The sequence below is a fragment of the Apus apus genome, chromosome 14 (assembly GCF_020740795.1).
Source record: "Apus apus isolate bApuApu2 chromosome 14, bApuApu2.pri.cur, whole genome shotgun sequence".
Classification (NCBI taxonomy): domain Eukaryota; kingdom Metazoa; phylum Chordata; class Aves; order Apodiformes; family Apodidae; genus Apus; species Apus apus.
Genome location: NC_067295.1, coordinates 3,163,185 through 3,176,494, shown reverse-complemented (window position 1 = coordinate 3,176,494; position 13,310 = coordinate 3,163,185). Strand labels below are relative to the sequence as shown.

General features: G+C 53.8%; 2 protein-coding genes across 10 annotated transcripts in view; one reads left to right on the top strand and one right to left on the bottom strand.

The window, feature by feature from the left end:
* USP22 (ubiquitin specific peptidase 22) overlaps positions 1 to 2,023 on the top strand; it is a 92,157-nt gene extending 90,134 nt beyond the window's left edge. For all 9 annotated transcript variants that reach the window (XM_051632132.1, XM_051632131.1, XM_051632124.1 and 6 more), the window contains one exon: positions 1,106 to 2,023. In XM_051632132.1, coding sequence (XP_051488092.1) covers positions 1,106 to 1,148 — 43 coding nt within the window. In that variant the 3' untranslated portion in view covers positions 1,149 to 2,023. The remainder of the gene's footprint in view (positions 1 to 1,105) is intronic.
* Positions 2,024 to 6,917: 4,894 nt separating this feature from the next.
* TNFRSF13B (TNF receptor superfamily member 13B) lies at positions 6,918 to 12,406 on the bottom strand. Its single transcript, XM_051632440.1, has 5 exons — positions 12,356 to 12,406; positions 9,471 to 9,611; positions 8,356 to 8,472; positions 7,543 to 7,761; positions 6,918 to 7,192 (listed from the first exon to the last, which is right to left on the bottom strand). Exons 2-5 carry the CDS (start codon positions 9,607 to 9,609, stop codon positions 6,918 to 6,920), a joined length of 750 nt encoding a protein of 249 aa, XP_051488400.1. The 5' UTR covers positions 9,610 to 9,611; positions 12,356 to 12,406.
* Positions 12,407 to 13,310: the final 904 nt, after the last annotated feature.

Below are 13,310 nucleotides of genomic sequence, written 5' to 3'. Positions count from 1 at the left end.
CACAGATGTTGAGTTCATACTTTTTTTAAACAGATTTTCCCTCTTTTTTTCATTTTTTTTCAACCATGAACTAAAAAAAAAATACATCCTATAATATCTGAATGTTAGTGTTAAACAATTTGGCAAAGTAACTTCTGCTTTGAGGTCAGCAGAAAAATGAGTTTTTCTTCACTAACAAGTGGTCACATCAGGCCCTTGGGTGTGGGGTGTGACTGTGGAAGGATCTGCCATGGGCAAGGAGAGGATCTGTGACCCAACTGCTTCCCATCCTTAGCATTAAAGGCTGGTTTGAGCTCTGAGCCATTTTCCCTGGCTCAGATCAAGGCTGGCACTAAGTAGATCCTGATTGTACAAGGAAAACTCACGTGAGATGGAATAATAATAATTGGAAACTCACACAAGTGCTTTGAAGCATTTTAGGAGTCTTGTGGTGACGCTGGGTGGTACATGAGTACCTAGAGATGAGTCCACTTCCCTCTGATGAGTAACTGCTTGAGGGCTGGGCTCTGGTTTGTAGCATTTGTACATCAAGTAATTTAAGGGCAGGAAGAACTTCATCCTGTTAAACCACCAGATTTGAGTACAGGTTGAGACATTAGATATTTGAATTGTTTTTGATTGGGACACATGAGCTTCCACCCACTTGCCTGCTTCTTCATTTTGGTCTGTAGCAGTCAGTGGTGGGACACTCTGCAGCAATCCAGGGTCTGATGCTTTGGTAATGTAACTCTAAGGCAACAGTTGCATTTTTTAAAGCAGCTCTGTTGTATTTTGTGTCACGGTGGTGTGAAGTGGAGGGTGCCTGTCTGGGCACCAACACTGTCCAATCTTTCAGAGCTTTCAGGTTCCAAGTAGATTGTACAACAAGGAGGTTTGACTGACTGATGTACAACTAGTCTGTTCTTGATTTTTTGGTAAAATCATTTCACCTGGCTTCCCTCCTCCTCCTCTGTGGTTACTGCAGGGAACTGGCACGTCCCTGGAGTTGCTTCAGATTGAAAAGAAAACCTGAGTAGCCCTTATTTTTTATAATCAGATGGGTGGAAATACAAAAGTGCTCTGATGCAGAATAGAAAGTTGAAACTCTACCTCTGCTTTCTTGCAGATATTTGCTGTTCTATCACAAACAGTTCCTGGAGTATGAATAGCCTTATCCAGCAGCTTGTCAGATATAAACAAGGAAGAAAACAAGCCTTCTGAATCGACACACAAACCTACCTGAAATGAAAAGACCCATTAAAAAACAACTAGCACTGAGCTGTAACAGGACCTACTTGACACTGACTCAAAGCCTGGAGGAGTAAGAAATGAACAATGTCCAACGTGTGTGGAGTCCCACAAGGACAGAAAGGGGGAAAAAAAAAAAAGAGGCTACAGTCAGTCACTTAACAGAGGAAATCTAAAATGAAAGGAATGCTCTGGGTGGGGGAAATGGGAGCAGAGGAGTCCGGGCACTGGTACATCTCCTGTGTTCCTCCAAAATGTGTGTGGGAAGGCAAAGGGTTATACCCTCATCTCCATAAAGCATCTTCTCCATTTGGTGCTTCAGCTCCAACGACCAATCATATAACAGTTAAAATTAAAAATCCAAGCCCATTTTTTTATGCATCTGGGTCTGAAAGCAGTAGAGTGGAGGAGAGGAGGGGATGACACAACTAAAGGACTTTGCAAGTATCTTTTTATTTGTGAATTTTAGTTATTAAATAAATACAGTATGAAACTATTAGGCTCTTTTTTTTCAACAACCATAAAAGAAATCCTGGATTGTGGAACTGAAGCTACAGTACTAAGACAGGTTTCCAAGCATGCCTGCTTGCACAGGTAATGGTTAATGCCATGGGACTGCTCATCAAAAGCATCAGCACAGATTCTTTTCTGTTTGAGCCCTTTTTTGTTTTGTTTTCTATAAATAGCTATTTTCATAATTTTTTTCCTTTTATTCCCTTTTTTTTTTTTCACAAGAATGAAATTCATAAATGCAACCATCAGTAAAAATGAATGAATTGGCGTGTTTATACTGTAAGAGTGGTCTTGGTTCTTTTTTTAAAAATCATGTGAATAAGTTTGAATTTCTCAAAATGGCTGGTTTTGTTGTTGCTGGTTTTTGGTTGGTTTGTTGTTGGGTTCCCCCCCCCTCTCTGCTGCCTTCCAAAGGCGTTTATGTGATACTGGGAAGAACCTCAGCGTTGAAAAACGTGGCATCTGTTGGAAACGGGTGCTGCTTGGGGGCAGCATCGAGCGCTGGATCTTGCAGCTCTTCAGCCCTTCCGCAGTGCACTCGGGTTTTAAGTAAACACCACATTTTCCTGGTATGTGCGGGGCTGGGGTTTGGTTCTTTGGATCCTCCCACATGTATTAACTCCTCACATGCTCCTCTCCCCCTCGCGAGATCGCAGCCTCAGTCCTTCGCTTGCAGCACTTGCTGCACCAGCTTAATTCTTGCTGTGTAACAATTGCAGTTCTGCTCCTTTTCTCCCCCTCCGCGCCTGCCTGGTAAAAGCAGCTCCTGGTGGCTTGTCGAGGTACCTGCAGTAATGGCTCGTGTGCTGGATCTTGCTCTCGGGAGGCTGGGAATTGAATTGCAGCCGGTGTGAGAAACCAGCCAGAACACAGAGCTGAAAAAGGCAAAAAGAGCTTTGTTCTCCCTTCCCTACAGAACCTGTAGGGAGCTGCGTGTGAGAGACGCTGTGCAAATTGGTCTGAGCCGCGCCAAAAAAGTAACTAAGCTCTGCAGATGTTCTCCAGAGGGCCATTCTTCACCGGTGTGGTTAAAACATGGGTGGGTCTAACCTTTTGGGTTACAGGTGTCTGACCTGCCTGAGGCAGGTGGGAAGTGGTCTGAGAAACGGAAGAAACGGGAAAATACGTTTGTTGGAATGAGTTTGGTTTTTACATGAGCATCTTGCAAGAGCAGCTGAACGAAGGGAAGGTGGAATCGGTTTGATTTGTACACGGTGGAAGAGCAGAAGGCAGGTCGGTGCGTCGAGACGTGTCTGCGACAGCAGGGAAGGTTTCTGCGACAGGGAAGGAAGGAGGAGCGACTGCCAAGCACCTTGAATACCGAATCGGCCAGAGAGGTGGGAGTTACCCAGGCAGCGATCGCTGCGGGAGGGGGAGCAGCCCCTGCGCTGGGAACCTGCCTTTCCCCACCGTCATGCTTGAAATGATGTCCAGTAGTGATTGGGGGCAGCAGGATCTAACCCGGGCGTTCCTGCCGCAGATGAGAAGTCGCCGGAGAAGCGCAGCTGAGCGGCATTCCCATGGGAAGGGGGGAGGCTCTCCCTCCCTCCCTCCCTCCCCGGCCTGGCCACGGCATCGTGCAGATGCTTGACGACGCTTTTCTGCTCCTTTTTAATAATGCAGGGAGCTTGCAGAGAAGGCAACTCAGCCAGCGGGCGGCCCTGGAGCTGCTGAGCTCCCAGCCCTGGAGCTGCCGTGTTCCTGCGTCCCGGAGCCTCAAGGAAGCAGCTCTGCCCGCTGCTCCGGCGCACGCGTGGCCGCCGGAGCTCATGGGCGGTCTGGTCTGTTCATCCGTTAGAAACAAGTCGCTGAGGGGTGGGACCAACCCTGTCAATCGGCTGGAATGGGTTTTGTTGCCCTCCCCACGCCCCTGGGGCTGGTGCAGGGGGCTGTGCTCGGTGCCGCTGCCGGGGGAGGTGGCAGTGCTCGTTTCGGGATTGAAAAGCAAAATTGCTGGTGTCTTAAAAGCTCTTCTTGTCTCTCCCCGCCATCCCACCCCTGTGTCCCTCCCCGAATGGTACCGGGTGTGTTTCTATTTCCAGTAACAGTGAATCAGAGCAGAGGAGACAGCTTTATTCCCTCTTCCTATGGCAATGGAAGCAGAGCTGCTGCCTCACCAGCCGTGCTGCCCCTCAGCTGCTTTCCCTCTGCCTCCTCGCACCCTTCACCTCTCCAGGAGCAGCCCCTGCACCCCGGACACGGGGTTCATTCCCTGCAGAACCATTTTCCTGGGCAGAATTCCCGACACCTCCAGCAGGAGCACCCCTGAGGTTGGTCCTCCCTGAGGGGGCAAAGACAGCGCCCAGGGCTGGACCCTGTGGACTGCGCTGCTCCAGCTGCTGAACCTCTGCATTTTGGGGAGCAGTTTGGGGTTGGTTTGTGTGTTTTGAGGTGTAGTTTTATGTTGGAGCAGGTGTTCTGGTATCTTCTCCCAAATCGTGGCTCTATGTGGGGCACCAACACAGCCAGAAAGTGGCTTTCTGTGTGGTATCTTCTTGTCCCTCAGCTGCTTGGCTAGAGATAGAGCTTGACTTGATGCTGGTGCCTGATGAAAACCTGAGCAAAAGGAATGTGAGAATGGAGTTAACCCCCAGGTAGATGCACTTGCTCAAAATCAGTGGCCTTAATGCCATGTGGTTTGATTTGTCCCAGCTGTAACTGCTTGTGTTCCAGAGGCAGCGACCCTCTGACCTTCAGGTGGTGTCTCCAGGTAAGTGCTCCATCAGGGGTGTTGGCCACCAGCTGCAAAAGTGATGCCAAATCCATTGAGTCCTCTTGGTTTTCCAGCACTGAAAGGTTGTATCAGGGAACCTCTATGTTCTGATGATTTGTTCTAGTTGCTCCATGTTACCTCTTCTTGTATGTGCTGACAACAAGTTGCATTCCCTGAAGGAGAGGGTGAGGAGTGCTCCCCTCTTGGGCATTGATGCTGGAGTGAAGGCCTTGGCTTCTGAGGAGTGTTTTGTGGGACATGGTGCTGGCAGCTGCAGGGTGTTGTAACTTCCTCCATCTACTGCAGCGAGTGCTGGAGAAACCAGAGAAGCTCCAAGCAGCAGCCTGGGCAGTGTGGTGATGGCAGGGCAGCCCCAAGCCCACCACAGGCTTTTCCTCAGACCCAGAGGGCAAGTGGCCACCTGGGCCAGCTGGAGGAGGAGCTGCTGCTCACCAGGGCCACACAGGGTGAGCTGACATCAACTCTTCCCTAAAAGCTTTCTTGTGTGAATAATTAATGCCTCTTGATCCTCCAGAGATGCCCTAATTGCAAAACCAGTGGCACGTGTTCAATTTTTTCCTGTGTATTTTTAAATAAGGTTCTGAATCTCCTGGCACAAGGAGCACTGCCAGGGGTTCCTGCAGATGACAAGTGCCTGTTCCTGCAGGTGACACTTGAACGGGGCACGAGAGCCAGGCTGAAGCCAAGTGTCCCCAGCACTGCCTGCAGGAGCTTTGTGCTGAGAAGGGCCAGTGGGATGAGGTGCTGCTGCTGCTTGGGAGGGTGTTCCTTCTCCTGGAGCCCCTGTCCTCTCTGGGACGTGCTTGGGCAGAGGGGGGACATGGAGCTGGGGGGATGGGCTGGAGCTGCCGAAGGGTAAGAGCAAAACCCCCTCACCTGAGGGAGGTTGCAGGGAGGGGAGACCAGGAAGAGGGACAGCACTTGTGGTGCTGGGGAGGCCAGGAGTGGGAGGCCCAGTGAGAGGGGAGGACGCTGATGGTGTAAGAGGCTGTAGAGGGAGTGGGACATTGAGAACAGGGATGGGGCAAAAAGCTGAGAGAGGAGGAAGAGGAGTGTGAGGATGGACAGGTGTAACAATGCAAGTGGAGACTCTTGGAGAGACTAAAGGGAGAGCAGGATTAGATGCCAGAAGATGGTGGGAGGGCAAGAAGGAGTAAGGCCAAGCTGGAATGAAATCTGAGAGACTGGGGGAGGCTGGTGTAGAGACTAGTCTGCACAAAGATGCAGAGTGAGGAGACATTGAGGCTGAGTAGGGGTGGGAGGCTGAGGAAGAGTTGAGGCTGAGCAAGCATGGAGACCAAGGAAGAAATACACAGTAATTAGGGGACTGAGTCTGTTATAACTCTCTGCTCGTGGTTTCTCCAGCTCTGTTTACCTTTGAGACACCAATTTGTACATATATTGACTCATATTTATTCTTCCAAGTTTTAAGCTCTAGTTTGAGAAAGTGGAGGGAATGAGCTCCTACCAGAAGTGATTTCTCATGAAGCAAAATATCCCCCCGCTCTCCTTTAGTGAAAATGAGAACTTCAAGTTACACATTGAAACCCACAGTTTTCCACAGTAGCTTTCAAAGCTGGGTCAGATAAAAATCCTCCCTCAAAGCAGCCCAATCTCTAGCTGGTTCATCACTTTTACCAGCTATTTTGAGTAACCCAGACCAGATGTACATAAATCCAGTCCCTTAGAAAGTTCTCAGACTTGGAAGAGTTTTCACATTTAAACCCAATTGCACTGGGAGTTCTGGTGCCTGTCCCAGCTCCCCCCGTGCAGCGTTGTCCCCTGTACCAGGGCAAAGCCTCACCATCTCCCACAGCCTGTCCTCCCCTCCCAGGCAGTGTTGAAAGCTGACAGCAGAGCCTGTAAAGAAACTTTTGTTAAATGCAGAGAACATGGTGCTTTTGAGAGCGTGGCAGTGCTGTCCTGTGGACGTCGTTAACTTCCACAAGTAACTTCTTGGGTCTGAATCCATGTCTGAGGTGCTTACAGCTCCCCTTGTGTTGCACAGTAGTTTTCAAGCAGGTCAAGGTGTGCTCTCCACGGGGACCAGTGGGCACCACAGTCTGATCCTGGCTCTGCATCAACACCCTTTGCAGCGACAAAGTGATGCTGATGGTGGAACCAGGATGAAAAGCCCTGGTGAGACATCAGTCCCAATGACTGGGGTGCACAGAGGAGTCAGCAGACATCAAAGCTGGAGGATGAAGGCACTGTGAAATGGGAAATTACTTCAGTCACTGGGAATGAACAAGAATAATGGGGATTTCATTTCTTGAGTGGAAGAAAACTGTGCTGTCTGTAGCCTGAAGCCCTTGGGCAGAGATGGTGCCAACTCCGGTGGTCCTGGCAGAAGCTGTTACAGTCACTGGACATGGGGGTGAAGCAGCTGTGTTTTGGGAGCAGAGGGAGCAACCCCTTTTCTGTGCAGGAACATTCACTCTGGTCACGCCATGAGTGTCTTATCTTGTGAAGGAGAACATATGATTTTGAAGTGGCCATCCTCAGGGCTGGGAACAGCCCCGGCGCTTCCCGTGCTGCATATCCCGGTGTGCTGGGGAGCAGCTCTTTCCCCTACATGGCAGCAGGTGCCATGGCATGATTTGATCTCTCGTACAGCAGCACCATGTCCAGGGAAGCAGAAGCCACAGGTTTCCACTGGCTCAGGGACCCTGTTGCCTGTGGATCCATCAGCAACGCTGCCCACTTCCACCAGCCGATCTGCAAACAAACGTTGTGTATTAGCTGAAGAGCTTTTAGGAGCACCTTGTACCCAAGAAATGCTTTGCAGTGCTCCACTAGAGCCTGTGAAGAGCCAGTCCTCAGCCCAGCCCCTGCATGGAAGTGCCTGTGACTTCACAAGAGAATGATAGAGAAGGGGGTTATGGTGGAGAATCTGGGCACCGGGATTTGGTCCTTCTCCTCTTCCAGGCTCCAATTAACCCTCATTGCATGTTGTTTGCTTTCTCTCCCTATCTCTCTTAGGAACTGGGTCTGCTTTTTTGACCTCCCAGCCCTACCTGGGAGCCTATCCCTCAGGAGCTTCCCATCCTGGCCCCCCCAGCACTCACCCTTGGAGAAGTCCTCCCCGTGGTGGCAGGTCCCAGCGCTGGCTTGGCAGGAGACCACCTCTCCCTTCCTCCGCAGGTGGGTCCAGCCCAGGAGCAGGGAGCAGATGAGGGCACAGAGGCAGAGCCCCAGCAGCAGGTAGACCACCAGCCATGGCTCCAGCTCTGGGCAAGCCTTCTGTTCCACCACAGGCACTGGAGGGGTGGCCTCCAGGGCACCTGCTGTGGGCCAGGCAGAGATGGGTGAGCTTAGAAACCCCTCAGGCACACGCTGCATGTGACTTTTTGGTTGGGAAAGGGTGTTCCTAGAGGATGCACGCTGCTTGGACAGCTTGAAAGCAGCTCTTCACCACCTCTGCTTGTATTTCACTTCCACAGAGAGGTAGAGGAGACCCCTTCCCACCTACTCCCCATTCCCACCCTTCCCTCTTCAGTGATCACATCTCAACCTAAATATGAGACCTGTAGATCTCTGAAAATAACCCATCCCCTCCTGAGGGGCTGGAGGCAGCTCAGGAAGGGAAACGTGGCTGTAGATCCTGCTCCTGGCTGGTGGAGCTAAAGGATTGGTCTCTAAAACACAGACATTCCAAAGGGAAGTGCCGCTGTCTGGTGGGGTTGTGTGTTGGAAAAAATGGGGCAGAGACAGAGCCCTGGCTTTTTTTTCCCTGGTCCCAGAGAGATGGCAGCACCCACACCGCCTCCCAGAGTGCAGAGAGGGGGTTTTCTGCCCCTTCCCTGGCTTCTCTCGGGTCACCTGGCTCCTCGTGCAGCCCATCCCCGTGGCCTCCCGCCTGCCCAGCCCGGCAGCCTCACCCTGGCAGGTCGGGGCGCACTGCGGGGGGTGCTGCCCGCACAGCGCCCTGCAGTCCATGCATTCCTTCAGGAGCTCGTCGTAGTAGAAGCCGGCTCTCCTGTTGCAATCCATGGACACTGCGGGAGCAAAGGGAGACACGAACTTCTTGTCCCGGGCGCGTCCTGCCCCGACGGGCACTTGAGCGGGAGGAGGGTTCCCGAACTGCTGCCCTCCCACCGCCCGCTGCCTGCGCTCATGTGGGGACAAGCTCTGGAAAAGCTGCCGGCGCAGGGCACCCGTGCGGTGCTCCGAGTGCTGACACCCTCTCCAGGGCGGGCAGAGTGACGGATCCACGGCGTTTGGGTGGTGTTTGGCCTTAGGATGAGCCCCGGGGCGAGGCAGCCGCGCGGGGCGGGCAGGGGCTGCAGCCGCACCCGCGCAGCCCGACCCGGGAGCTCCCGCTCGCTGCTCCTGCAGCTGCCGCGGTGGGGGTTTTGGGAGACACCAAAGCCTGCCTGAGAACTGGCTGAGGACCCTGGGGCTGGGGTCCTTCCTGTCCCCAGCGGGGAGATGTGGCTGCTCACAGCCGTGGGGCAGGGCTGGGTCCCCTTTTCCCCGGGGACGGGGGTCCCAGACCGCGGCTCCCCGGGCAGGGAAGGGGCCCAGCACGGGGCTGTGAGCAGGGCTTGGGTGCAAAGTGCATCTGTCTGTTTCCTCCTCCTCACCTGTCCTCACGGCACCTTCGTGCTCAGGGCTCCACTACAGCCTTGCAAACCTACAGCTTGAGTTGATCCACATCCTCTGAACCTGATGTACATTGAGGCCCTGCCTGTGTGGGGTGGTGGGGGTGGGTGGGGCTGTCACTGCTGGGGAGCTGCCCGTGTTGACACAGCTCTGAGAAGGCTCCCTGTGACCCCAGGAAGGTGAGGCAGAGAGACAACTTGATCCTGGTCTGTGCTGAGACCCAGCCCAGCGCTGGGAAGCTCTCACGTTCCCCGGTGGTTTTGGCTGGAAGCTCCGTTCAGCTGAGCTGGCTCGGAGCCTGCCATGGGGTTCTTCCCCCGGGCCTGATCCCCCCCTTCCCAGCCTTGCCCCCCGGGGAGGGGCAGCCCCCCGGGCTCAGCCCGGCACTCACCGCAGAGGGCAGCGCAGCGGGGGCCCGCGGGGCGGCCGCAGACCAGGCTGCAGGGGATGCAGCGGCAGACGAGGCTGTCCCAGTACTGCTGGTCGCTGCAGTTGCTCATGGCATCTCGCCCGGCGCGCGTCCCATCCATGGCTGCAGAACGGGAGGAGAGTAGGTAGAGGGGTGGCCAGCACGGGGCTGTCCTGTGGCCACCCGGTCCATTTGCCAGGCTGGGACCCCCTGGTGGGATGCCCGGCTGTGCCCCGACCCTCCCTGGCCCTGGGCTTGGGCAAGAGCAGTCAGCAAAACCTGCTTCGGGCTTAGCAGGCTCTTCAGATCGTAGCCCTGCGGGAGCGTGTCCTGTGCCAGTCCCTGGGGACACGCAGGGACAGCACCCTGGCTTACAGGTGGTCCTGTGCTGCGTCCTGAGGGTCCAGGGATGTGCACAACTGCCTGCAGAAGTAAGGGTAGTGGGAACTGCTCCTGCCTTTATATGCTTTTCTGAAGAGAACAGAAATCCGACCAGAACAACCACTGGCAACCTCCTCTGAAACTGTTTTTAATTCTGGAAAGTTCTGCGTTTCTCTGTGGTGTCAGGATGGCTCGTGCCATCCTGTATGTGATTTCTGACACATCTCCCTTTGCTGCTCAGGCATCATAATGAAACCTGATTTTGATATGTGAAACTCCCCTAAGCTGCAGAGGGGGGTGTCTGTCTGGGAGAGCTTTCAGCACTGGTTTTACCCGCACCAACTGGGACACCTGGAGGTGAACTCACTCTTGTCACCACGAGGAGCCATTTGTCCCATCCTCCCTGTGCCCGTGTGGGCTGGGGGTGGTGGTAAAGGCACAGGAGCAAGGCAGCATCAGCAGCCCTCAGCAGCACAAAGATCTAGCCAACAACTCAAAATTATAAGAATTAGCTTGCTAATGAGCAAGCTTATTAGCAGATGAAATATTTGTGCGTGTCCCTGTCTTTGGGTGCCACAGAGGGGTGACCAGCAGGTTGAGGGAGGGGATTCTCCACCTCTACTCTGCTCTGGTGAGACCTCCTACACTGCTGGGTCCGGTTCTGGGGTCCCCAACACAAGAAGGACATGGAGCTGTTGGAGCAAGTCCAGAGGACACCACAGAGATTATCTGGGGGCGGGAGCAGCTCTGCTCTGGAGACAGGCTGGGAGAGCTGGGATTGGTCAGCCTGGAGAAGACTCTCAGGAGACCATAGAGCACCTTCCAGTGCCTGAAGGGGGTACAGGGAAGCTGGGAAGGGACTTTAGACAAGGTCATGGAGTGAGGATAAGGGGAATAGCTTTAAGTTGAAAGAGGGAGATTTATATTAGATATTAGGAAGAAATTATTTGCTGTGAGGGTGGTGAGACCCTGGCCCAGGTTGCCCAGGGAAGCTGTGGCTGCCTTATCCCTGGAAGTGTTGAAGGGCAGGTTGGATGGGGCTTGGAGCAACCTGGGCTGGTGGGAGGTGTCCCTGCCCATGCAGGGGGGTTGGAACTAGATAATCTTTAAGGTCCCTTCCAACCCAAACCAGTCTGGGATTCTGTGATCTCTGTCTGCAGCCTCACTGGTGCCACCGCAGGGTTTGTTCTTGGAGGCAACTCAAGGATGGTCTCAGTCCCTGTCTGTGCCTCTGCTAATCCCCCACTGCTCAGCACTACCTGCCAGCATGCCCTGCCATGCTGTGCTGTCCCATGCTGTGCTGTGCCGTGCTGTGCTGTGCCAAGCCACGCTGTGGTGTCTGTGTCAAGCACAACCAAACAAGTGCAGGCTGAGCTAACCAGGCACGAGGGCTGGAGCTGCAGCTGTTTCCTGCTGGTGCTGACAGGACCCGAACGGTTTCAATCTCCCTGATGCTGCCGCCTAGCTCCGGGCTCCCAAAGGCTGGAACTACAGCCATTGCAAAGCCAAGCTTGGATTTTTGTACAGAAACCCCCTGTGCCCTGGTGGGGGTCACTCCTTCTCGCTGGTACTCAGGGTGTGCAGCAGTCGGTCACTTCTCATCTCCGTCTGTCCTGCTCTTGCCTGCTTAGCACCTTCCCTGCCCAGGGGCTGGGGATGGGCTCCCTCCACTGCCTGCTCTGAACTGGCTCTTACCTGGGGCTGCATGTGTCAAACCCTCCCTTTCTCAGGGATAAATCCACTCTGCACAGCAATGCTGGCCTCGCAGTCCCAGTTGTTCAATTAACATCACTATAAAATTAAATAATTACTTTCTATTGAGCTGACTGAAGACGTTCCCCAGGGCAGAGTGTGGCTCAGAATGGTGTTCTCCTCAGATGCTCTTTGAAGATATTTTTTACCCAAAGAGAAGAAGGAGAAGAATTCCACAGATGTTGGTGAGCCCTGGGGATGGTGGCGAGACTGGTTGTCCTTGAGTCACAATGGGGTTTCCCATGGGATAACTGCATGAGACATGGAGATCTGGGACTGTGTCTAAGCTACAGGCTGGGCAGCTCCTTTCCTGCTGCTGCTCAGGCAGGTCCAAGCCAGGTATTTGGCCCCATCTAGCAAAAATCCTGCCTGATGGCTGAGCTCCCTTCCTTAGGGAGTCTCGAGGTGCATGTGGTTCTCCCAACACAGTGCAGCGGGTTTGCAGCCATGCATTTTCCATCTCTGTCTCTGCACCCACCAGGGACCAGCACCCCAAACTCCCCTATGGACCCCTCATCCAAAGCATTAAGCAGCCATTTCATCTCCAGCCCCACAACACTGTCTGTCCTCAGCAGGCTTGAAGCCCTATGTCGTGGCTCAGCTTCTCCAGCAAGAGCCAGGACCACCCTCTGCTCCCTGCCAGCACTCTGGAAATGTCACCACAGCACTGAGCCCTGGCAGGGACAAGCCCTCACCCCCCTCTACCCCCACAGCCCCTCCATGGGGTAACTCACGTTTGTCTCTCCCGGTTGTCTAGTCCCCCTCAGCTCCTGCCATGGCGCTGCGAGCTCCAGCCCTGAGCGCCCGCATTGCTCGAGGGGTTTATTATTAGAGATAGATTTGATTAGTGCCTGGGCTCTGCATTTCCGGGGGGTTCCCCTCATCCCTTCCATGCAAATGAGCTGCACACACAGCGTGCTACATTGGCTCACCAAGGGAAGGGTGTCCTGGGCTGGGCAGCCACGTGTCAGAGGGGTTTGCAGGGGTGGGGGCTCTGCAGCCCTGCCCCGGCATTGCCTGCCTACCCGGGGACAGCAGAGCCACAGTGACCCCGTCGGGTGTTGTTTCCCTGAGCTTTGCTGAGGTGGAGGAGCTATGTCAGAGCAAGAGGCAATGCAGCTGCAAGAGATGTCACTGCCTGTGGCTGCAGGTGGAGAGGAGCAAGTCCCCCTTGTCGGGGCTCTGTGTCATGGCTTCAGAGCCCCACGGGTGACATCCCACCAGTGCTGCACGGCACCGAGGGCCACCCTCGCCTGCTGGAGCAGCCACAGCTGATCCTGCTTCTGGCCAGGACCAAGCATCACTCTGTGCACCCATCTTTTCCCTGCTGCCCAGGGTGGTGGTTGAATAACCATCCCTGGAGATGTTTGAAAGACATATAGATGTGGTGAGGGAAATGGTCAAGCATTGGACTTGGTAGGGTTAGGTTATGGTTGGCAGAGTTAGGTTATGGTTGGACTCGATGATCTTAAAAGTCTTTTCCAACCAGAATGACTGATTCTGTCGTTCTGTCCAGTGAAAGCTAAGTCATCCTGTGCAGTTACTGGTTTCCCCATTTCCCACTGGCAGTAAGTTCATTTTGGGAAGTTTCTCCCCCAGGGCAAGACAATGACTCAGCTCAGCAGGGGCAGCTGAAGGAGGAAGGAAGAAGCAATACCTGATACTTTCTATAAACATCAGCGTAAAGGG